The 22,051-nt window shown below is 45.8% G+C and overlaps 1 protein-coding gene across 4 annotated transcripts in view; it reads left to right on the forward strand.

Annotated features, from left to right (window-relative positions):
• Positions 1 to 22,051, forward strand: part of TLK2 (tousled like kinase 2) — a 41,902-nt gene that overhangs the window by 16,891 nt on the left and 2,960 nt on the right. For 2 of the 4 annotated variants that reach the window (XM_027902023.1, XM_027902024.1), the window contains 15 exons: positions 1,179 to 1,346; positions 1,886 to 1,981; positions 4,739 to 4,831; positions 5,938 to 6,048; positions 7,292 to 7,428; positions 9,101 to 9,253; positions 12,494 to 12,560; positions 14,389 to 14,486; positions 14,798 to 14,879; positions 16,578 to 16,669; positions 17,467 to 17,556; positions 18,002 to 18,171; positions 19,598 to 19,736; positions 20,800 to 20,911; positions 21,802 to 21,909. In XM_027902023.1, coding sequence (XP_027757824.1) covers positions 1,179 to 1,346; positions 1,886 to 1,981; positions 4,739 to 4,831; positions 5,938 to 6,048; positions 7,292 to 7,428; positions 9,101 to 9,253; positions 12,494 to 12,560; positions 14,389 to 14,486; positions 14,798 to 14,879; positions 16,578 to 16,669; positions 17,467 to 17,556; positions 18,002 to 18,171; positions 19,598 to 19,736; positions 20,800 to 20,911; positions 21,802 to 21,909 — 1,716 coding nt within the window. The remainder of the gene's footprint in view (positions 1 to 1,178; positions 1,347 to 1,885; positions 1,982 to 4,738; positions 4,832 to 5,937; positions 6,049 to 7,291; positions 7,429 to 9,100; positions 9,254 to 12,493; positions 12,561 to 14,388; positions 14,487 to 14,797; positions 14,880 to 16,577; positions 16,670 to 17,466; positions 17,557 to 18,001; positions 18,172 to 19,597; positions 19,737 to 20,799; positions 20,912 to 21,801; positions 21,910 to 22,051) is intronic. The other 2 variants (XM_027902025.1, XM_027902026.1) reach the window with 2 other exon arrangements.

Consider the following 22,051-nt stretch of genomic DNA (forward strand, 5'->3'; position numbering starts at 1 on the left):
AGAGCGTTGAAATGTCTTTCACATGAGACAAACCTCCTCCAAACCCCAGTTAATCTGTTCTGCCCTGGAAACTTTTCTGCAATCAGAACTTGCAGAGGAATTGCAATGGCTTCAGGATGTCACTTCTTGTCTTCAGATCTCTTGACTGCTTTGAATTGCCTCGCTCTCCTCCTTTGATCAGAGCAATGATCTGCAGGTCTGGAGGCTCTTGTGATGCCACTCTCAGGCACGAGCTCTCTTTTGGGTTAGGAAGCACACTCTTGACACTGGTAATGTTAGCCAGAAAATATCCTTCAGGTTGCAGTTTAGGCTATTAAGAAAAACTGAAGCCTGACCTGACTGTTTCCTTTCTATGAGGCATTTGCTTGGCCCAGAGTTAGGGCTTGGAAGGACTTGGATGATTATTACCCAGACTGCCAAGTTTTAGCAGCTTGGAAAGCCAGAGCAGGGAGATGCTGTAATCAGTGTAGCTCAGATGATTCTTGTTCTTATTAAACCCAGTTCCTGTATCACAGTTGGAAAATGAGTCGACTGCAGGAGAAAGGAGCTGACCCTTCAGAGATGTAACAGATCTTTAAAAGATTTTGGGAATGCATTAGTACCTTGCTTACCTTGCAGGAGATGGGCCCCAGCTGTAGTGGCAGAAATGAGCTTGCCCTGATGTCTGGGTCCTAGACGTGGTTAGGTTGCTGCCATTTAGCAGTTCTGACCCAGTTTACTTCCCCAGAATACCAATATATGGTGACATTGGCTGTTTAAAAACATCAAGTAGTATAATTGTGAATGCACTGACCAAAGGCCTCAGTGCAGATTTCTGGATCCTCAACCTGTTGGCTCTGAAATACACATATTTGCAAAGGAAGGGGGCGTGTTAAGCGACGAGGAATTCTGTCCTGTGTGTTCATCTGTTAGGTTGGTGGGGTGTTTTTTGTTTTTTTTTTTTTTTTTAATTGTTAACTCCATTTCCTTTTCGCTTCTGCCATGGGAAACAATCCCCGCCAGAGCGCTGGTTGAGTTACCAGATCCTCACCGCGCTGCCTGCTCATTCCTGAGCTGCTGCTTCGCTGACAACAGTTTTTTTGGCTCAGAGAACTTGCTTTTTGTTTTTAAATTTCACCCCCCCCCCCACTCCCAGAGGCAGAAAGTAGTTGACTGTGTGTTTTGTGCCTGTGTTGCAGCGGCGGGTGGAGCAGCCGCTGTACGGGGCAGACGGCGGCGCAGCCAAGGAGCCGCAGGAGGAGCACTCAGCGCTGCCCACGCTGATGTCGGTGATGCTGGCGAAGCAGCGGCTTGAGAATGAGCAGCTGGCACAGAGGGGAGGTGGCCTCTGCTTTACTTTTGTCTCGGTGAGCAGCCCCCAAAGAGAATTTTGAGTCCTGAAGGGATATCTAGTTGAGGGACGGGGAATCCAAAGCTCTTCTGCAGCCTGGGTTTTGCTGACCCAGTCTGTCGTCTTCTGGTAAGTTCCTCTTCCTTGTGAAGAGCTCCAGGTCCCAGGCTCTGCTTGTTTTAATAGAAGTGTGAATTTTTAGTTAACAACTCAAAATCCTAGATCAGAATGATACCATCTGAGAGGTTAATCTGATAGATGCACGAAAGCAAAAGAACGAAGCGTAGTCTTGCTGTGAGAAATTGTTTAGTTTGGCCTCGCTTAATCTCAGCTGACATGAATTATATCAGGCTTTTAAAAGCTTTGTCTTTAGCAGGTTGGGCCAGGCTTCTTGAAACAAGTTGACACTCTTGTTTTACTGAACTGAGTCTCTAGAGCCTCCTTAAACCTGAACATGAGAGTGTGGTGCAGGCCAGGCTGCAGCCCTGTGTGTGTGCACGGGCACTGGTGGGCGTGCTGAGGGACAATATAACAATACACCACTTTCTTTTACAGGCCCAGCAAGGCAGCCCATCTTCTACCGGATCAGGGAACACTGAGCATTCCTGCACTTCCCAAAAACAGATTTCCATCCAGCACAAACAGTCACAGGTATAGCTCACTAGATGATACAGCTCTTGGGTGTGAGGTTGAAGCTTGATGCAGTTTGTCTGCCGTGCCAGAGGCTGCCACTGGTCGTGGACACAATGCTTCCAGTGGAAAAGCCAGTATTCCCAACTCAGTCTGCACCTACTGAGTGAAGGAAATCGCTCTGAACTTTGTTCCTCATCTTGCAAAGGATGTTTTCAGTTGCTGCTGCTGGAGTTTGTCCAATCTACTGCTGAGGCTTTTCTGTGTCAGTGCTGTGGGCAGTTGTGTGACTGTGCTTGGGAGAGGAACATCTCAGCTCTGTCTGTGTCAGCTCTGTGCTTTCCTGAATGTTCTCTCTGCAAGTGAAGGAGACCTGAGTGATGGCTGGGAATGCCTCTGTTCAAGGTCCTGGGTGCATCTGCGTGGCTTGTAGTACAAATAGCCACAGTCTGGCTGGAAGATCTTTGGCCTCTGCAGAGTTCACCTGTGGAATAGTTTGTCCTGTCAGGGTGGAACATGATGTGTTCCTGACAGTGCTTCCCAGCAACTTCACTGACCTAGAGTCAGGAAGAGGAGTAGCTCTTCTGACTGTAGTGGTGTCTTTTTGGTGCCTTTTAAATTAAGATTCTTATATCTGTGACATCTTCTTCTGTTGCTTACCAGGATGTTCAGCTTTATCTGCAATGCACCTGGCTTATTTCTTCTCCAAGCCTGCTTTTAATCTTCTTTGGATTTTCATCTCTGATCTCTCTGTGTCTGACCCTTCCCTTGAGCAATTTTTAAGCAATCATTTCCTCGCACCAGTCTGTGTCAGAGATGATTTGGTTGCTGGGGAAGGTCCATTCTCCATTCCCCCAGCAGGTGGTACAAGTTCTTTGTGCACCAAGGAACAGCAGTTCCACCTCTGGGGGTACTCACTTGCTCAGGCCTAAGCTCTGTTGTGTCACCAGGGTCACATTTGTTGTCTGTATTGTTAAAATGCTGGTTTGGGAGGATCTGTGTTTGCTGCTGTTTTCCGTGGGGAATTCTCGTGTGAGAACGATGCCATAACTCAGGAACCTGCCAGAGATACCTTTCAATCTTTGCTGTCCCAACACCCCCACTTCAAATACTGGTCCCACCTGGAGGGAACAAGATGTTTTTATTCTCTCCTCTGCTTAACATGCCCACAAGGTCCATCTTCTTTGCAAGACATTTTCTGAGCAAGCTTTTTGCAGCTGTTCAACTTCATTATATTCTCCAGAGGTCTGGATGTGGGATACGCTTTTGGGAAAGAATCCAGGAGGATGCTTGGCTGCGTGATGAGGACATGTAAACATTCGTGGGTTTTTCCCTTCCAAACCTGTTTGGAGTTGATAGAATTTAGAGAGGGGGGGAAAAAAAAAAAAAAGAAGATAATCTTCAGTGATTCCCAGCCTGAATCACCGGTGGCAGTGACAGAAGCAGGTCAGCAGGATGTGATTCCCTCAGTGTTGGGCCCGGGTGATCTGAGGCCGTGTGGGTTGGGATGGAGTCACATGTAAGAGTGTGGATCCTCAAACAGCCTCCCTCTGACCCAGGGCAGGCGTGTCTGTGCCCTTGGCAGAATGAAATAACGGCTGCCAAAGAACCTTTCTGCTGCTTGGCCAGCAGCTGCAGCCCAGGTTCTCCACACACCCCCTGCCTGGTGCCCTTGGTGACAAAAGCTTCTGTCACACGTGCCTGCTGCAGGCAGGAGGCATAAACCAAGCGAGGGCAGGGGTGAGGTGACCTGCCCAGGCCTCCTCTTCGTCTGGTGGGATTTAGGCCCACCTTGCTTGATGTGCAGCGCTGGCAGGTGTTCTGGTTGAGCTCCATGGTGTGAGCTCCCAGGCAAGCCTGGAATTTGGAGAACAGTTATGTAACAACTCCACAGGTGAAGTCTCTGCTAACTCATCTCAGAACCAGGATAGGTGCCTGCTAGCCATAAGTGTGAAATGTGTGTGGGCAGTCAGGGAGAGAGTTTCCTCTGGGTTGACTTGGCTATTTTAGTTTTAGATGCTGTGTTCATGCACATACCAACTCCTTCCCCTTTCCTTCCCCACCCTTTCATCAGAGTGCTGAGTTTGGAATACTCAAAGAATATAGTGTATGCCTGCTGTTGCTGGGTATAAGTTCCACTTCTCTGGTGAAGGTATTTGAGATGTGCTGCACCCCATAAAACTTTCCACACAGGTTTCACTCAAGAACTGTAAAGCTCCTGTCCCCAGTGGGCACTAATACAACAATTTGTCAGAAACAAAAGCTTGTGCTCAGTATTCCTGCTGTCCATCTGTTTTGAGTGTTTTAAAATGAAGGCTTGTGTTTTCTGTCAAGACCACTTTAGAACCCACAGGTGTTGTCTTTGTCTGCAAGTGGTTGTCTGTGCCCGTCAGAGGTCTCATAAACTTTGATATTCCAGCTGAGGGCTGGGATTTGGTGGGTTTTTATTTTCCCTGTACAAGCTTTCCTGCACAGAGGCCACCAAGGAGTGGGCAGAGCTCAAGTATAAAGCTAAAATTTGCAGGACACGGGATGCTGTAGCTTGTTCAGAGTTAGCCAGAGCAGCTCCGTGCTGGCTGAGTGCCCCTCCTGTGCTGGAGGAGCCTCCCATGCAATAACAAGGTGAATAATGGAGAAAATTCTTCCCCTGACTGCAAGGATGCAGGGGATCCGTCCTTTTTAGACCAGAGGGGGTTCCACTGGGATGTTAATGTGCTGACTATCTGAAACATTCCCTGTTTGTCTTCAACGTGGTTTATGGTGATTTTTTCCCTACAGTCCGACCTCACAATGGAAAAAATATCTGCACTAGAAAACAGTAAGAACTCTGACTTGGAGAAGAAGGAGGGGAGGATAGATGACTTATTAAGAGTAAGTATTTAAAGTGGGACAACTCTTCTAAAAGCTGCTATTTAAAGCTACCTGGAATGCTTGTGGCAGCCAGGCTGCAGAGCAGGGTTTTGTACACCAGCTGGAGAACCAACACTTGCAAGGTAAAACAGATCCAAATGCAGGATAATTGTCTGGTTTGTAGAGCCTGGGTTTGGGCCTGCCTGCTTGAATCCACTAGCAGTGACTGTGGCTTTTGTGTAGCAGCATGTGCAGTAGCTGAGAAGTTGTGCTCTGAAGTGCTCATTCATGAGAGTCAGTGATGAGGAGAACGTGTTTTGGTCAAACCAAAAGACTAAATAAAGCTCTTAGCCCATTGATATTCTTCAGTAAAAGATAAATACCTTTAAATCAAGGTGTCTTGTCTTAATGGAGAAGTTCTAATTGATGTGCCTTTCATCAGCTGGAGAGGCAGCTCTTGTGAAGTGTTGAAAAGCATCAGAAAGCACATTAAAGGGAGTAGAGGGAAGGCTCTATGTGTGTGTGTCTGGTCTCAGCACCTGAAAGAAAATAATCTGTGAAGCAGGAAGTAGATTTTTTTTTTTTTTAATCATTAGTATTATTATTATTTTTACCATTCACTGTTTATCAGAAGCCAGGGCTGGTGGATAGTGATTCAAACAAGAATTTAACTGAAAGTGCAAAGGGAGTTCCCCCATCCTTTTCCTCTGCCAGTATTGTGCCTGAAGAGGAAGGATAGCCCAGGAATGACTAAGCTATTTTGAGACTTGGTAGCTGGGGCTAATAATAATAATTATTAACATTTAAGGTCTTAAATGTTTTTAAAAATTTAAAAAAAAAAATCCTTTTCCTTGTGTTAGTCTGTTTGTACCTCAGTTCCTTGCATGTAAACCAGGATGACAGAACTTCCCTGTTCCAGAGGGGTGTTAAGATGTGAGTGAGTTAAAAATTTGTCTCCTGGATGTTTTGCTAAGAGGGAACCTGTTCCTTTTTTCTTATCCTGCTGATTTGCTGACTTTAATCTGATCCCTAGGGCTAACTGGAGAAACTTCTACCTAGGTGATGCTTAGTTTGGCTCTTCTCAGCGGTTCAAAGTCACAGGCTTTGTTCTCTGTGTTCACTTTTAGGCCAACTGTGATTTGAGAAGGCAGATTGACGAGCAGCAGAAGATGCTGGAGAAGTACAAGGAGCGGTTGAATCGATGTGTAACGATGAGCAAGAAGCTTCTTATAGAAAAGGTGAGCAGGGGACATCTCTGCAGGCACAGTTCACATCCCTGAAAACATCTGAACAGTAAAAACCTGCTCCTCTTGCTGTAGTGATAAAAGACAACCAGAATTCAGGCAGCGCTTGATGTGGAGACTCATGCACTTGAAAAGCAACCCTGTGCAGCTCTGGCAATGCCAGAGCAGTGTCCCCTTGTGCAGTGGGACTGCAGATCTGCTCTGTGACGTGGGCAGGTGATTTAGACCTTTCCTCCTTTCAGGGGGCAAAGCTGGAGATCATTTCTTTGTGTAACACTGAAAACAACACGTTAAAGACGGCGGGGCCAGTGCCAGGCTGCTGTTTACCAGTGTCCAGCCTGCTCAGTGCTGAAAGGTTTCCAGCTTTCCTGGTGGCTTTTAAACAGTGTGGGGGTTTGATTGCTCTTTCACCTGGTGGCCAATTACACCTATTGTTTGTGGGCACTGGGTGGGCAAAACCACCCGGTGCTGGCTGGTACGTGCAGTCTGTTTGAGTAGCTTTTGTCACAGAGCTGATTGTTCTTGGCTGGCTGGGGCTCCCCTCTCTGGGAGGATTTGTGACTCTGGGCGAGGTGTTAAGTAGGCCTGGCTTTCAGGCTCCAGTGAGGAGCTTCCCAGGTTCATCTTTAATCCTGTCTCACTGAAAACTTGGCTGTTCTTGTCTCAGACATTGGAAATTTTGTTCTTACTTAACCAGAAACACTCTGGGACAGACACCACCAAAACACTCTGAGACAGACACCACCACCACTGTTTATGCATGTTGGTGACCTAAATGAGGTTGTGTCACGTCTGGGCATGGTACAAGTCTAGGACTGAGCTGGCTGATCACTGTATCTTGCTCTTAAGTGATCCAAGGTGTATTTTCTTCCTTCATCACCTGATTGAGTCAATAACCTGCAATAAAGCTGCAGTCTAGCTAAGCTACTGGCACAAAGGGGCAGTTTTAATCCTGCTGCCAGACTGATTTCAGCTGATCACAGGATGGGTGAGCTGCCCAGGGAATAATCAGGAGGGAAAAGTGAGGCTGAAATATCAGGAAGGAGGTGAACAAATACTTGTCAGACCCCTGTGAAGCACCAGCAGTAACCTGCTCGGTGATCATCTGGATTCCAGATCAGCAGAACCGAAACGATGGAAAGCGCTGAGAATTGGTGGCAACTTAAAACCCCAGCACAGCTCTTCGGGTGCTAATTCGTGGCTTGTATTTTCACATGTGCTGTGTTTCTGTTTGCAGTCCAAGCAGGAGAAGATGGCCTGCAGAGATAAGAGCATGCAGGACAGGCTGAGGCTGGGGCACTTCACCACAGTGCGGCACGGCGCGTCCTTCACCGAGCAGTGGACGGACGGCTACGCCTTCCAGAACCTCATCAAGTGAGGACAAGCAGGACTTTCTTTAACTTCACAGGCAGAAAAGTCAAAACCAAGCAGTTGTGTGTGTGTGATGCCTTGCTTGTCGGAGCGTGAGAATGGTGTGAGTGGTGCACGGAAGGATCAGACAGGAACGACTGACAGTGGGGAATGAATTTCGCACTGAAGGGGGAGATGCATTTGCACTGAAAACTCCAGAGACTTGAACTGGAATTGAAGTGGTTTGAGTGGGTTGGAAAGCCCTGTTGGGAATCCTCAGTGCACCCACTCTCTACAACTCCCTGACAAGAGGGTGTAGCCGAGTGGGGGTCGGTCTCTTCTCCCAGGCCAGCAGGGGAGGTTTGGGTTGGACATGAGGAAGAAGATCTTTACAGAGAGAGAGTGATTGGGCACTGGAATGGGCTGTCCAGGAGGGTGGTGGAGTCACCATCCCTCGAAGTGTTTAAGAAGAGATTGGGTGTGGCCACCAGCAAGGTGGTGTGTTGGGTCAAAGGTTGGACTCGATGATCTCAGAGATCTTTTCCAACCCTGTTGATTGCTGTGCTTAGGGTGGAAGGGTGGACCAAAATCTCACATATATATTGTGAGTCAATCAGTTTGATTTGCATACTTGCATACATTAGTCAGGCAAGGCTAATTAGCTTGCCTTTTTTTTTTTTTTTTTCTTGAAAGTAGAAAGTAGAGAAGCTTAAAAGAGAAAATCCATACTATTTAACTTTTTCTGCCTTCTGGTAACAGTGATCAAAGGGGCTGCAGGAAACTGGAAATGAAGATCAGAGACCCTTTTATGCAGGATGTTAATGGAAATATCCAGTCAATTCCCACCTGGCCTAGACCTTTAAGTAGGACTTGGCAAATTAATTGCATTAGAGAGAGCTGTGTGTGATCCTTTAAAATCACACCACTTCTCTGTAGTCTGATAGGGAGGTGCAGCTCTTGTTAGGCACGGATTAAGGACTTTATAATTCTTGCTTAGTTTGTGCTGTAAGACATGGAGGAAATACTTTTGGAATACTTACCTGCAGTGTCTTTTTAAAAGGGAATTAAGTATGTAAATGCCTAAGTCATTTAGACTTGAAATTTCAAGAGTGCTTTTATCACTGCAAAATCTTCCCAGATAGTCTTTTTATCTTGGAGGAGAGAGGCTGTTCCTTAGTGAAATCAGGACTGGAGTTGGTTACATTTTAGAGAACTTGGGGTAGTTTAACTGTACCTTTGAAGTATAAAGATACTTTGTCAGAACAGCACCAGACTTCAGGACTAGTTTTAACAGGAAAATCTGAAGTTCAGAACAGAGACTTCTAGGAAAAAGTGTGTGGAAAGTTAGTGCCTCACCGTGGATCCTGGGTTTCCGTGAGGGTAGCGGCTCCTTGGGTTTGGATATCCTCTGCATGAATAAAACCTTTCACTTACTGCAAGGTTTCTGCGAGCCAGGAAAAGAATCCCCTTTTATGTAAAAAAAAAAATACCTTTTAAAAAAAAAAAAAAATCTGACTCATCGTGTTTGGCACATCCCCCTTTTTCTGTCCAAAAATATTTAGTTACTAATCTACAACCCGTTTGAAATTCAGCGCTGCGATCTGGTGAGAGCAGATGCCCAAGACAACCAGATGCACACACCCTTCATGATTTTCCCTTTTCTTTTTTTTTTGTTTTTCTACTCTCTGCTTTCCAGGCAACAGGAAAGGATAAATTCCCAGCGGGAAGAAATAGAAAGGCAACGAAAAATGTTGGCAAAGAGGAAGCCCCCGGCCATGGGACAGACCCCCCCTGCCAGCAACGAGCAGAAGCAGCGCAAGAACAAGACCAACGGGGCAGAAAATGAAACGTAGGTGGTTCTAGGGCCTTCTTCTTGGGGGGGGGGGGGCACTTGCAAAAGCCACAAGCTTTGGTTATGGAGCATGGAATATCTCCTGGGAAAATGGAATCTTGCCCTTGGCCTCCAGGCTTCGCTCCATGCACAAATGAGTATTGTGGAATTAGCCTGGCACTCGGCAACATCTGGCTGCAGTTCTGAATGGTTTTCATTGGAGTAAAACAAGGATCACTGCTGGGTCCAGACTTTGTATGAGCTTAACTTTATTTCTTTTGAATGCAGGAACTTTTTCAGCATTTGGAAAGTGGGGTCTGACTTCAGTGTTTGCAAATTCAGAACTAATTTCAGTATCAGGGTAGGACACGTGGTGGATTTTTTTTTTAAGGAAAACAAAATTATACACCTTGAGTAGCCTTGATTTCTGTGGACTTTCTGGGGAAAACTCTGAGTTTGAATTTTTAAACAATGAATTTGGGATGCTGAAGAAATAAGATACCCTCTATAGAGACAGAGCAGTGTTTGACACATACCTGAGTTGGGGAAATGGAAAGGTAGTGGAAGTGCTTCTCTTTCTTCTTACAGGTTTTTTTTTTTCCTACCTCTTTTGAAGTTACTGATGTTTCAAGAGTCTTGATATTCTTAGAGAGTAAAGCTGGCTCTCAGAAGAAATTTAAAACATTACTTTTTGCAAGATTTTATGAGTTGGAAATACATTAGTCACAGACTTACCCCTACCTTCCATCAGTTCCCTTTACAGAGCTCATTTCCTTGCTGTCTGCAATACCATAACTCTCAGTGACACTTTTCATTTTGCGCTGTTAAATCTCCTGGGCTTGATTTGACCTCAAAGCTCCTGAAGCCCTTTGAATTCTTGGCCTTGATCTTTAAAAGGGCATGTGAAGCAACAGCTCCCACTGCTTTGTGCAGTCACAGCAGAGGTGGCACTGGGTGAGTCCTGATGTTCAGGGTGCCCTCAGTAGCATCCAGGTGCCTGCAGATCAGGTGGGAGGCAAAGAAATAACTTGATTAGGGTAATTTACCCCTCCTTCTGGCCAAGTGAGCCTGAAAAGAACTAAATAAAACTTGAAAGCTGTCCTTCTGCACTGGAAGGGCTGAGGTGGGAGAAGCCAGCAAAATGGCAGCTCAGGGATATTTGGAGGTGTTGCTGTTCACTGTGGTAAACTTTCACTTCTGAAGGGTGGGATGAGCTTTCCCCGTGTTTGTGGGGATGTTTTTCCCCAGCAGATTGGTGCAGCTGCGGTGTGGATTGTTCTGGAGATGTGGCAGGACAGGTCTTGGTGTGAATTGTCATGTCTGAGACACTGAGTGAGCTTCTGCCTGTGCTGTGAGGTTGTGACATCACCCACCTTTACCAGACTCTGCTGAGAAGCCTTTTGTGCTACCAGGTCTTTTTCTCTGTTTCTTGCTGGTTTATCATTCTTCCCTTTAGGGTTTTATCATTTTAAGATTTTATAGTTGTGGCTGAGAAGAGCTTCTTGCGGTGTCCTTGATTAAAAACTGCTTGCCAGGGTATGGATGTGGTTCATGTGGAGTGTTGTAGCTTATGAAAACATCATTTTTGCAAGTCAGCTGTAGCAACTGGACTGACTGACTACTTGCTTAATCATTAGTTACCCCATGAGTGCATTTGTTGGACTATTGTGTACCAGAAACCAAATTTTCTAACTTTTTGGGGGAGGCTTTTTGTTGTGAAACTCTTACGTAGAGGCTGACTTTTGGGCAATTTAAATATAAATGGTTCTAAAAGCTGAATGAGAAGCAGACAGCCAAAATTCCTTTATGGTTTTTTTTTTTTTGGTCCCTCTTTGGTTCATGGCTGTTGCTGTGCCTTAAAAAGGAGAGGAAGGTCCTGTGATGCAAATCTAAACATGTGCTGTCCCGAAATGAGTTTCTAGCTGTGAATGAGAAAAGGATTTTTATTCAGGAAGAATAATCTGCTGGGCTTGTCTGAGATTCATTAGGGCAGCTTGGGCAGCCTAAAGCTGGACTAGAGGTGGGGTATTTTCAGCCTGCTTGTGTGAAACAGGGCAGTGTTTGTCTCAGAGCCCCCGTGATTTTTGTAATGGTTGCTGTAACAGGCAGCTATTTTGGGCAGTGTTGGCCTGGTGGTGCTCATTACATCTGGTGGTACTAATTACATCTCTGCCTTAATGAGGAGACTGGTGCTGTTTAGCATTTTGTGCACAAGAATATGTGCAAAGCCTGTTGCTGGTTTATTCAATTGTCTTTTTATTCCTTATACAGCAACAGCAACCAGAGAATCGTGGAAAGACCTAAACTTTTGGGATGGTCTTTTAGATTGGCTGAACCTGATTAAAATCCAGGCTGTCAGGGGGAGGGTGTGTGGTGTGTGAATTATAATCAGATAATATCCTCAGTTGGAGGGGACCCACAAGAATCATCCAGTCCAACTCCTTGGCCCTCAGCACACTTTTATAAGAAATGGGTCAACATGTGAACGTTTACAGTACTGCCTGTGTTTTACACATATCTTTAATTTGTAATAAGCAGCTCCTTATGGTCAAGGTTCTTTCAAAGGGAACTTGGCTTGTGAGTTTTGCATTAAATTCGTCAGCTAACGATGCTTTCCACGTGGTTTCGACTGTGTGGACCCTCTGCATTATCAACAGAGGGGGGAAGTTGGGGCATTTCAAGGTGCTTCATCAGCTGAATATTCTCTCCTCTCAGTTTACTGATCAAGGTCCCCCCAGCACAGAGGAAGGACTTGGCCCCCTCTTGAATTTAGTTGTGGTGCTGATGCTGTGTGTGGAGTACTGTGCAGAGCACAAGTGCTGTTGCAGAATCCTCCTGGGATGTGCTTTGAACTCAGTTTAGGTTCAAAAAAAAAAGATATTTATACCCTGTCACATGCAGAGCTTGTTTACAGAGTAAATAGACACAGTTGATATGGGCTTCGTAGCTCTGTGTTCACATGGGGTGCTTTTACCAAACTCCTTGTTGGTAGTAATGAGACAATTAATGTACTGATTCACTTTCTAACCTTGAAGAGCTCAGCATGTCACTGAATTTCACAAGTGATGGGGTCTGTCACTGGTTTAGTGGAAGGCTGAGCTTTGCCTCTGTCCTACATGGGCTATAGAATAGTATCATGGAATTTTGTGCCGGCTGTTGATTTACTCTCTGTATTTATCACTTCCACTGGGGATGTGTGTTCCACAGGCTGTTCATTTTGTTGAAGACTAATGCGTTGGATCTTTCTCCTTTGTGCAGGTTAACATTAGCAGAGTATCATGAACAGGAAGAAATCTTCAAACTCAGACTAGGTCATCTTAAAAAGGTAAGAACTGACTGCAGCAAAGGCTTTTTGATGCAGTGTTCTGTGAACAAGAGCATTTCTCTGTAGAGGTCACTACTCTTTCTTTGATAAGTGAGGGTTTTTTGTTGTTGCTTGAAAGGGACAGCCAGGATATTGTAATAATTTTTTTTCCAGGGCAGTGGTATTCGGGAAAGATGTTCTTTGCTTCAGTAAATAGATTTCTGCGTCCTTACAGTAAGGATTTCATGCAGAGAGTTCCACTCTTTTGATACATCTGTCACTGTGACCTGCCTGGTGCTGAGCTCTGAACGTGGGGGAACAGGAAGGAATGGCCCAAGGGAAGAAAATCAGGAGAACACAACAACAAAATGCAGCTTTTCCAATTCTTTGCAATACTGAGTAAACCAGCGTTATCAGTCCAATAAAATCCCTTGGGCTGTTGCAAACCAGCCCTGTTTAGGCAGCTGCAATGCCCATTTGTTCTCAAATGCCTTGGCTTCAGCAGGAACTGTACCTGCAGCTGAGGTTATATTTAGATAAGCTGTTGGTTACCTTGAAAGTGATTGCAGTGACCTATAAATAAGTTTTCTGGGACACTCCCAACAGATGAAATTCTGAAGAAGAAAAAAAAACCGTCTTCTGCCATTTCCTGGTTAGGTGTGATCTCTGCTAAGGCCAGGGAGTTTTCTTTTCCAAATGAAACAAAGAGGAAGTGGGCAAATGTGCCCCTTCTTTTCTCAGGTGGTGCCTGAGCTCTACATGTAGTTCTTTTCCTCTAACCTTGACACACAGGTTGCATTCAAAGCCTCATTAATGCCTCTGTACTCCTTGGTATTTTCAGTGGGAGGGGAAAGTTCCTGCACACGTGGAATCTGCTGGCACTGTGCCCACTGTGCTTTACTGACCTGTGAACAAAGGGAAGTGATCTGGGCAGGGGAATGCTGGCTCCACAGCTTCCACATGGCTCCAGGGGGTTTAACTGCAGGTCCACCTCTGCTGCCATGTGGCACTGCCAGCCTGGAATGGAGGAATCCATTTGGAAATGGAACCTCAATGGGAAATGAAGTAATTTGCTGGGATCGTGGCATTGTCTGAGCTTACCCTTCTCCACTTTTGGAAACTGGCTCGTTCTTTATGTCTAAAAATAGAACAAGTTGGAAAGGGAAGGAGCAGAGTCACAAGACAGATGGGTGACGATGTCCCTTGAGTCACACACACAAACCATTCTGCTCAAGGGGCATGTTTTCATTGAGGTTTGCAGCCCTGGCCACAGGGATGGGAATTCTCCTGTCATGTTTGAGGGCACCTGAACTTCCCGCTGGATAAACAGTTGTCACAACTTCCCCATGGCACTGAGGAACATTCTGACCTGTTCTGGCACTTACCACTAATAGGACACACAGTGTTGTTCTCTCACATTTCCCATCCTGTCTGGATACTGCCCCCATCTCCACGTGGCATCATGACATCCCTGCCCTTACTTCTGAGGGCTGTCCTCTTTCTCTTGTCCCAGCAGAATTGAAATTCCTACAGAAACAGCTGCACAGCACTTAAAGGAGGAGCAGGACCAGAGAACAAGGCTTTTAATTACAGAAAATGTTAAAATATGAAAAATAAGGAGATGTGAGCTCCTGTCTGTGTAGGTGTGAACAGAACTGCCCAGTCAGTTTTCATTCCTGTCACCTTCCACCTGACTCTTAATTGACTCTGACCATCTCTCTCATCCCCCAGACAAGTGTGTTTTTTTGCCAGTAACCTCTTTGGAAGTGGAATTACATTTATTTTTCCAAGTGCTACCTGCAGTACCTCACACAGTGTTGTGTTTTCCTCTCGGTTTTCCCTTGAGCAGGAAGAAGCAGAGATCCAGGCGGAGCTGGAACGGCTAGAGAGGGTTAGGAATCTACACATCAGGGAATTGAAAAGGATACACAATGAAGATAATTCACAGTAAGCACATGGGAGTCAGGGATAAGAACTTAAAGCAATTTTTATTTGTTCTCTTGGCAATCTTTTTTTAATTTGATGTTACAACTGAACAGTCACTTGATTGGGGGGTGGCACAGTGATATAACTTGAAGGTTTCCAAGTACATCAAGGTACCATTATATAGTGTTTTATCAGTGCAAAGTGATAAAATAGTATCAAATCTGTCAGTCATTAACACAATTTTAATAGTTTTCCGTCTGAGAGTGAGAATGTTTTTTTCTCAGCTGTGATTTATTTCTGTCAGTGTTCTCAAACCGTGTCTTTCTCACCAGATTTAAAGATCATCCGACGCTAAATGATAGATACTTGTTGCTACATCTTCTGGGTAGAGGTGGCTTCAGTGAAGTATATAAGGTAAATTTGAAGTGGCAATCTGTGGTGGAATCTGAATGTGCGGGGAAATACTGTAGGAAGCAGAATTTTTCCACTTGTTCTCTCAATTCTGTGTGTGGTTGTGGAGGGAAGAAGGGAGGACAAAGCTCACGGTGCATCTGGCTCGCATTGGGCAGCAGAGTTGAGATTTTCCAGGTGCTGCCCTTGTCCTCAGAGGTCAAATTTCCTGCAAACAACGTGTCAAGAAAATGTGGCACCGAGTCTTCCGAGTTTTGTCAGGACAGAGAAGCAAACCAGTTGTTTCTCCCAAGTGCTGCACACAAACACCTGCAGTGCCTCAGCCTTACTGAGATGGCACAGCAAGTCTGAACGTCTCTGCAAAGATGAGAAAATAGCTCCAGGGATAAGAGCACAGCCTGCATTTCCTGGGGGTAGAAAGGCTTTGTTTCTTGTGCCTTCATTTTGCACTCTGAAGTAGCAGACTGGGTGTGTGTTCGAGCGTGTAGTTTTGGGACTTCCTTAGAACTGAGGATTCCTTGTGTGTCAGCACTCCTGACAGCCAAGACCTGGGATACTTCAGTGCTTGCTCTTTGACTGTTGTGCTTAGAGCCCTTCCAGTCCTCAGTATTCCCCCTCTGCTCTCAGTAGTCTTGAATTCATGTTGAATTTGGCTGGGATGAAAATGATTATGCCAATGCAAATATTGGAAGCTTCACAGTGCTTTATTATTTTGATGCAGTGCAGCAAGAGGTACCTAAACTAAGAGTACCAGACAGCTCAGGTGGGGAAAAAAGAGAGTGTAAGCTGTGTCTGACTTCTCTGAGATGTTCTTTGGAGGCTTTGCTGACTAAGCAGGAAGTTTTGGCTCCACAGATGAAAGCAGGAGGGTATGAAATGCTTCATACCTGACTGCTCTTAAGAGTTATAACTGTGTTATTAAAAGGAAGACACGCTTGGCCCTTCTTCTCCGGGGTCTTGGCCAATCCATTCAGCACTAGGAATTAAGTAGTCAACTTTTGAGATGAACACAGAGTATCCTTGTTTGCTTACAATAGCATTTTGCCCTGGCCTGTGAATTATTAGGTGTTGCTGCTCTCAGACAAGGTAAAAGATATCTGCGTTTTTCCGAGAGCACAATTCCACAGGCCCATTCTTTAAGGACTGTTTAAAATAGTAAAAAAAGTGGAGGGGAAAATGCAGCACAAGATCACACAGCTCTGCTATTGAATTCTCCAGCTTCTGTGTATGCTGAAACATTTTGCTCCAAGTTGGAGAGCTGAGCTACCAGTGTGAAACAAAGTACTGAAAAGTCCTCTGTATTTTGGGTTTGGTTTTTTTTAACCAAGTGTAGAAAATGAGCTGGGGGCTTGGGGGCATAATGGCTGAGTCTTTCCCAATATAATAACTGTCTAATTTTCCTAATTTGGCCTTTCTGGTCCCTTTGTAGCTCTGGTGGTAAAATGTCAGAGTAAATGCAGCGTGAGTTAGATTCCATGGGGAAGGTCAGATCAAAGCACAGAATATTCAATTGTTTTCAGGGTTGCTTGGTTTCATTAGTGAAACTAATTACCTCAAAATGTGGGTTTGCTTTTTCCCCTCACTGTGTCGTAATGCTGATTTCCTGGGTGTGGGGGATATTGGTTTGTTAGAGCTTGTCTGCTTTTGCAGTGTTAACTTGAAGCTGGGATTCCAACTGATCCTCAGCTTCTCTCTCTGCAGGCATTTGATTTAACAGAGCAGAGATACGTAGCTGTGAAAATACACCAGTTAAATAAAAACTGGAGAGATGAGAAGAAAGAAAACTATCACAAGTAAGTGGGCCTGTAAAGCAGCCAGCCGTGGTTCCAAACTCCTTCATTTGGTTATGTATGTGATGTCTGCCAATTTTTTCCTGTGTTTGCCACATTTCAAAAGCTCAGTAGCTACTTGCAAAAGTTATGGTCAGGTAAAAATGTTATAAATGTGTGCACACACACACACACATACAGAGTTTTGTATAAGCCCTCTGGCACCAGGTTTCAAAGCACCAGTGCTTTGAAATGGCTTCACACTGGAGGAGAGAAGGTTTGGATTGGATATTAGGAGGAAATTCTTTACTGGAAGGCTTTTGCTGTTGGTAGCTCTTGCTCCCTAATGCCATGGGTTAGATAAGCTCTCCAGAGTGGCAGCCAAGCCTTCTCCTTAGACTTTCCAAGATAAAGCTGTGATCTTAAATCCCCAGCAAGTCCCTGGGACAGACAAAGCTGAATTTGAAACCTGGAAGTTGGGGCTGTTGAGCATCGTGGGGTTTTTCTAGAACTTGCTGATTTTTGCATTCAGCTATCTCGGATCCCTTAAGGATTTATGAGGTTATTCTATTTTGGCAAGCGGTCCCATTAATCAAGGGGAGTTATTTTGTAGCACTGCCAGCCCTGGAGCAGCACTGGGGGGGGTTTGTGGTTCCCAAGAGCTGATCTGTGCAGCTCCTCCTTCCCTGGCCTGTTCTGAGGCCGAGGAGCGCGATGGGTTCGATGGAAGCTGATGCTGGGTGGTGTGTCTGGGTTCTCTATCTGCAGAACTAAGGATGAAGTCACTTGTATGACTAATGCCCAGACTTTGCTGCTTTCAGACATGCGTGTAGAGAGTACAGAATTCACAAAGAACTGGATCATCCTCGAATAGTTAAACTCTACGACTACTTCTCGCTGGATACTGACTCGTGAGTTGTGTTGTCCCTCCCCTTGCTTTGGCCTATTCACTGCAGGCAAAGTGTTTAAAACTTCCCAGAAGATTCCAGAGAATGTCCCCACCAATGTCAGACTGTGCTGCAGAGGTGTACTTTCAACATGCACTGGTTTTTTTAGAGAGTCCAGCTCCCAAACCAGCGTGTTGTGTTATGTCAGATGTGGTAAATCCTATTTTTTGGCCTGGGCAAACACCCCAGGTAATACAGCTTTTAGCTTCTGGGCCTTTCATGGGGCATCTCTGACCTTTGTACTGTTGAGCCTGTGCTCCTGGGAGCTTATTTTTAGAAAAGAATTAATAGGCTGGCAGACTCTTAATTTAATGTATTGACCAAATAGGTGAGTTACAGACAAGCAATAACAAAGTGTTCTGGTTTCTGTCAGGTGCCTCAATCACAACAACTGCTGTTTTGCTTTCAGGTTTTGTACAGTGTTAGAATACTGTGAGGGGAATGATCTGGACTTCTACCTGAAGCAGCACAAGCTCATGTCAGAGAAGGAAGCACGATCCATTATCATGCAGATTGTGAATGCTTTAAAATACCTAAATGAAATCAAACCTCCCATCATACACTATGACCTTAAACCAGGTATGCTGTGCTGAGGTGCCTCAGGATGTAACACCAGGTAATGGGTTGCAGGTAACATGGGGGAGCTTCCTTTGGAGACAAACGGAGACAGGGCTGTCTGGGAAAACCAGCTTGCAAGGAGAAAAATGCACAGAACATGCAGTGGAAAGGGTATTGTCTCCCAGAATTGCAACATAAAACAAGGAAGTGTAACATTCCAGAAAAAGGAGCCTCCTTGTCCAGAACGAGCCCTTGAACCACCGAGTGTCTGTGTTTGTTTTCTTAATGTCCTGCTTGTGTTCTGCTGTTGAGAGCTTCTGTTGTTGCTTCAGAAAGGTTCCCACAATTACCAGTGTGCTTCGTGTTCCCATTCTTCTAGCTTATTCTTTTGGTAATCGTCTGGCTGAAAATCTGATGGCAGGAGTTGATACGGAAAATAGTCAGTATTTTGTGTCGTGGGGCAGCTCCCAAAGCTGAGGACACACCGTGAGACTGCTCAGGTGTGCCTCTGAATTCATTCAGTGACATCAGCCACGGAGAAGATCCTCCCCACATACTTGTTGTAGATTTTCCTTCACCACTGGGCAGAATCCCTGGGGAGGGGGAGAGATGGAAATGCTCTGTTCAGGGCAGTGTGTATTGGTGACATGACTTTTTTTTTTTTTTGCTAGCCCAGTAAAAATTCATCCATCTCTTTGGGCGCTTATCCCTGGCTCGTCTCCCTGTGCTGGTGGCACTTCATCAGCGTTGTGTAACTGCTGAGTGATGTGGTTTGTTGCATCAGCACGAGGAATGTGTACAGGAGGTGGTGCTGTTGCACTGGTTCTCCTGACCCCTCTCCCTCCCCTGCTCGTTCTGAGCTGTGCCTGCAGCTGTGCAAAGCTGTGATTCATCCACTGCCACCACGCACAGCTCTGCTGCTTCACTGGAGGCTTGCAGAAAAACACTGATGATCTGACTCCTTGATCCTTGATGGATTTGTGAGAGACTCTTGCTTAAGCAGTAATTGTCCTTTTTGAGCTTAGGAGGTCACTGGGGAGCGCTGCCAGGAAGGAGAGAGTTTCTGGCTTGTTGAGAGGCCAGGGCAAGTCAGAACTTCTGGGCAGGATGAGTCAGAACTGTGTGTGTACTTCTCTCCTTAATCCTCCTTTTTGACCTGCCCTTCCAACAGGACCTTTGGGAGGGGTCAGAACAGCCTGGGCATCAAGCCCACTGGTTAATAGGGCTCAGGATCTGGAGGCTTCAAGTAATATCAGGCCACTGGGTCATTCAAGGATGGGCAGATCAGTTCTAGCACTTGGGTGGGAGCAGAGTTGTCTCTGGAGCTTGGGGTTTTGAGAGTTAAAAATCTACCCCAGGCTGCTGCAGCCAGAATTCAATGCCATTTTATTCTTCTTGTTTCCTTGCTGAATGTGTAACCTAAAGGCTGTTCGTGTCCTCTCTCTAGGTAACATTCTTCTAGTCAATGGTACTGCATGTGGAGAGATAAAAATCACAGATTTTGGACTTTCCAAAATCATGGATGATGACAGCTACAACTCTGTTGATGGCATGGAACTGACATCGCAGGGGGCTGGTACTTACTGGTAAGCGTCGCCTGGGGCACTTGCAAGTTAAGATCAAGAACGGTTTATAAACAGCTTTGGATCTGTGTCAGCTCTGTGTGTGCTGCCATTGGCTGTGACAGCTTGAGACACTGGAGGTTTGAGACCCTGGAAACTGCTCTTGTTGTCACACAGCTCCTTTTCGAGGTTGGCAGCTTTTCACTGTTCAGTGGGTTAGCGTTCAAAAACCAGCTCGGATCCAAAGGGCTGGTGAAAAGCTGCATATGCTGCTGAGATTGAGAGCTCTGGAGTGGGGCTTGGCTGCTCTTTCGCAGTCCAGAGTGGCTCTGTCTCACAGCCTAAACGAGGACAAGGAGAATACTACACCTATTTGGGAAGTCAGGTACATCAGGGAGATGGGAAGTTATTCCCCTGAAATAAGGTGGAAAAAAAAATAAAAACCTCACAGTGCTTGTCTATAGCCAGGACTTCACCTGAGTGTCATGTGAAAGATGTTTTCAGCACTCCTTTATCCTCAGTGCCAAGTGTCAGTGGCTGAGAGCAGCCCCTCGGTGAGTGCCACTGAGGGGGACTCTTAGATGTCCCCCAAGCTGTCACCACAGGCAGCGGCTGCCCAGAACATTTGCTGAGGCATCTTGTGTTCCTAAAAACGACACTGCCTGTACCCTGAGTGAGGCTGAGTTGTCTCTAACTGGGACGTGGCATCTGGGCTTGCATTTCTAGAAATATGTATTTTGGCTGTGTGCTTCTCCCATTGTGGGATTGTTGGCCAAGGCCTTTCAACAACAAATAGCAGTTCTGCAGATAAAGGAAGATGGGAGTTGTTTTACGTGCTCTGGTGAAAAGAAACTGAGTGTGCTACTAGCTCAGAACACCAGTAGTCTGGAAGGTCCTTGGGATCACTGTTCCCAGAAGGAGAGCAGGCTTTGGTGATCTTGGCCAGAGATGCACAGGAATGAAACGGGGTCCTTTGAATCCCAAGCCAGTATCTCATCACAGAAGCTTGTTCCTTCCTTTCTGAAATAAGTAATGAAAAGTGCTTGGAGCTGCTGCTCATAACCTGTTGTCACTTGCTTCTAATCAGGTATTTGCCACCAGAATGTTTTGTGGTTGGGAAAGAACCTCCAAAGATTTCAAATAAAGTTGATGTCTGGTCAGTGGGAGTCATCTTTTATCAGTGTCTCTATGGCAGAAAGGTAAGAAAGCATTTAACTCCTTTCTTAGTGGTGTTTCCCAAAGCTTTTGGGAGCAGCTTCTGCTTCCTTCTCCCCAGACTTGGGTGCTTCCACCTTGTCCCCTTACCATCAGTTCCAAGGCAGAGTCCATGCTAATGGAAATGGGGCACTTCCCTCAGAAAACACGTCCTGCACAACATCTCTTTCCACTGGGCGTGTTCCCACTGAGACCATGGTGGATGGGCACTGTGGTCTGCTCTTGTTTTGTAACATTTTCAGTACCCTGAGTCTTTGTTGGGCTCGATGGCTGCAAATGTTTAAGGGGGGGGAAACAAAAAGTAGGTACAAAGACCCACTCTAGAAATTTTTTGGGTGGCTTTTATGAGGGAAGAGCGTGGGTCAGGAAGAGATAGTTTTTTGTGAGAAGAGGTAATTTGGTTTTTGACAACAGGAGAGATGGGCTGCAGAGGGAAAAGGATTCCATGGGCTCTTGTTTCCAGGAGTCCCTGGTAACCAAGTGTTGTGAAAGCCAGGGCTGACACACTCTGTGCTGCTCAGAGCTGTCAGTCAGACACAGGGAACCAGCCCAGCAGAGGCTGGAGTGGGTGGATCTCCATCAGCTCAGAGGGGTGGCACATGCTATAACAGACCTGCAAGGTCTGGAAGCAGGTGGAGATCCCTCCTGGCCGAACCAGAGACACCCCAGACACATTCCAGCCTGATCCCTTGTGTTCAGTGAAGTGTGGGAGCAGCAGGCCCTGCTCCTCTGGCTGGAATCTGCAGAACCTTCCCAGCAGTCGTGGGCTGCTTGCCTGGAAAATGCTGATGTCAGGTGATGATAAACAGTAGTGTTATGGGGCTTTTAAGGCCTGTCACCAACCTTTAACAACTGTTTTATTTTATTTTGGTAGCCCTTCGGTCACAACCAGTCACAACAGGATATTCTGCAGGAGAACACAATCCTGAAAGCTACCGAGGTGCAGTTCCCTCCAAAGCCAGTAGTCACACCAGAAGCAAAGGTAAATCTGCCTGTGGGTCACTCAGTGATTGGGACAGGCAGTTCCATCCTCTTGATTTCCCTAAAATCAGCAGGCATTCTGTGTTAAGGGCTCACCTCTTGCACAGGGATCAGTGGCTTTGCACGCCCCATCCCTGCAAGTG

Source organism: Empidonax traillii, unplaced genomic scaffold (genome assembly GCF_003031625.1).
Source record: "Empidonax traillii isolate 1590-97213 ecotype Southwest subspecies unplaced genomic scaffold, ASM303162v1 scaffold832:size729604, whole genome shotgun sequence".
Classification (NCBI taxonomy): Eukaryota; Metazoa; Chordata; class Aves; order Passeriformes; family Tyrannidae; genus Empidonax; species Empidonax traillii.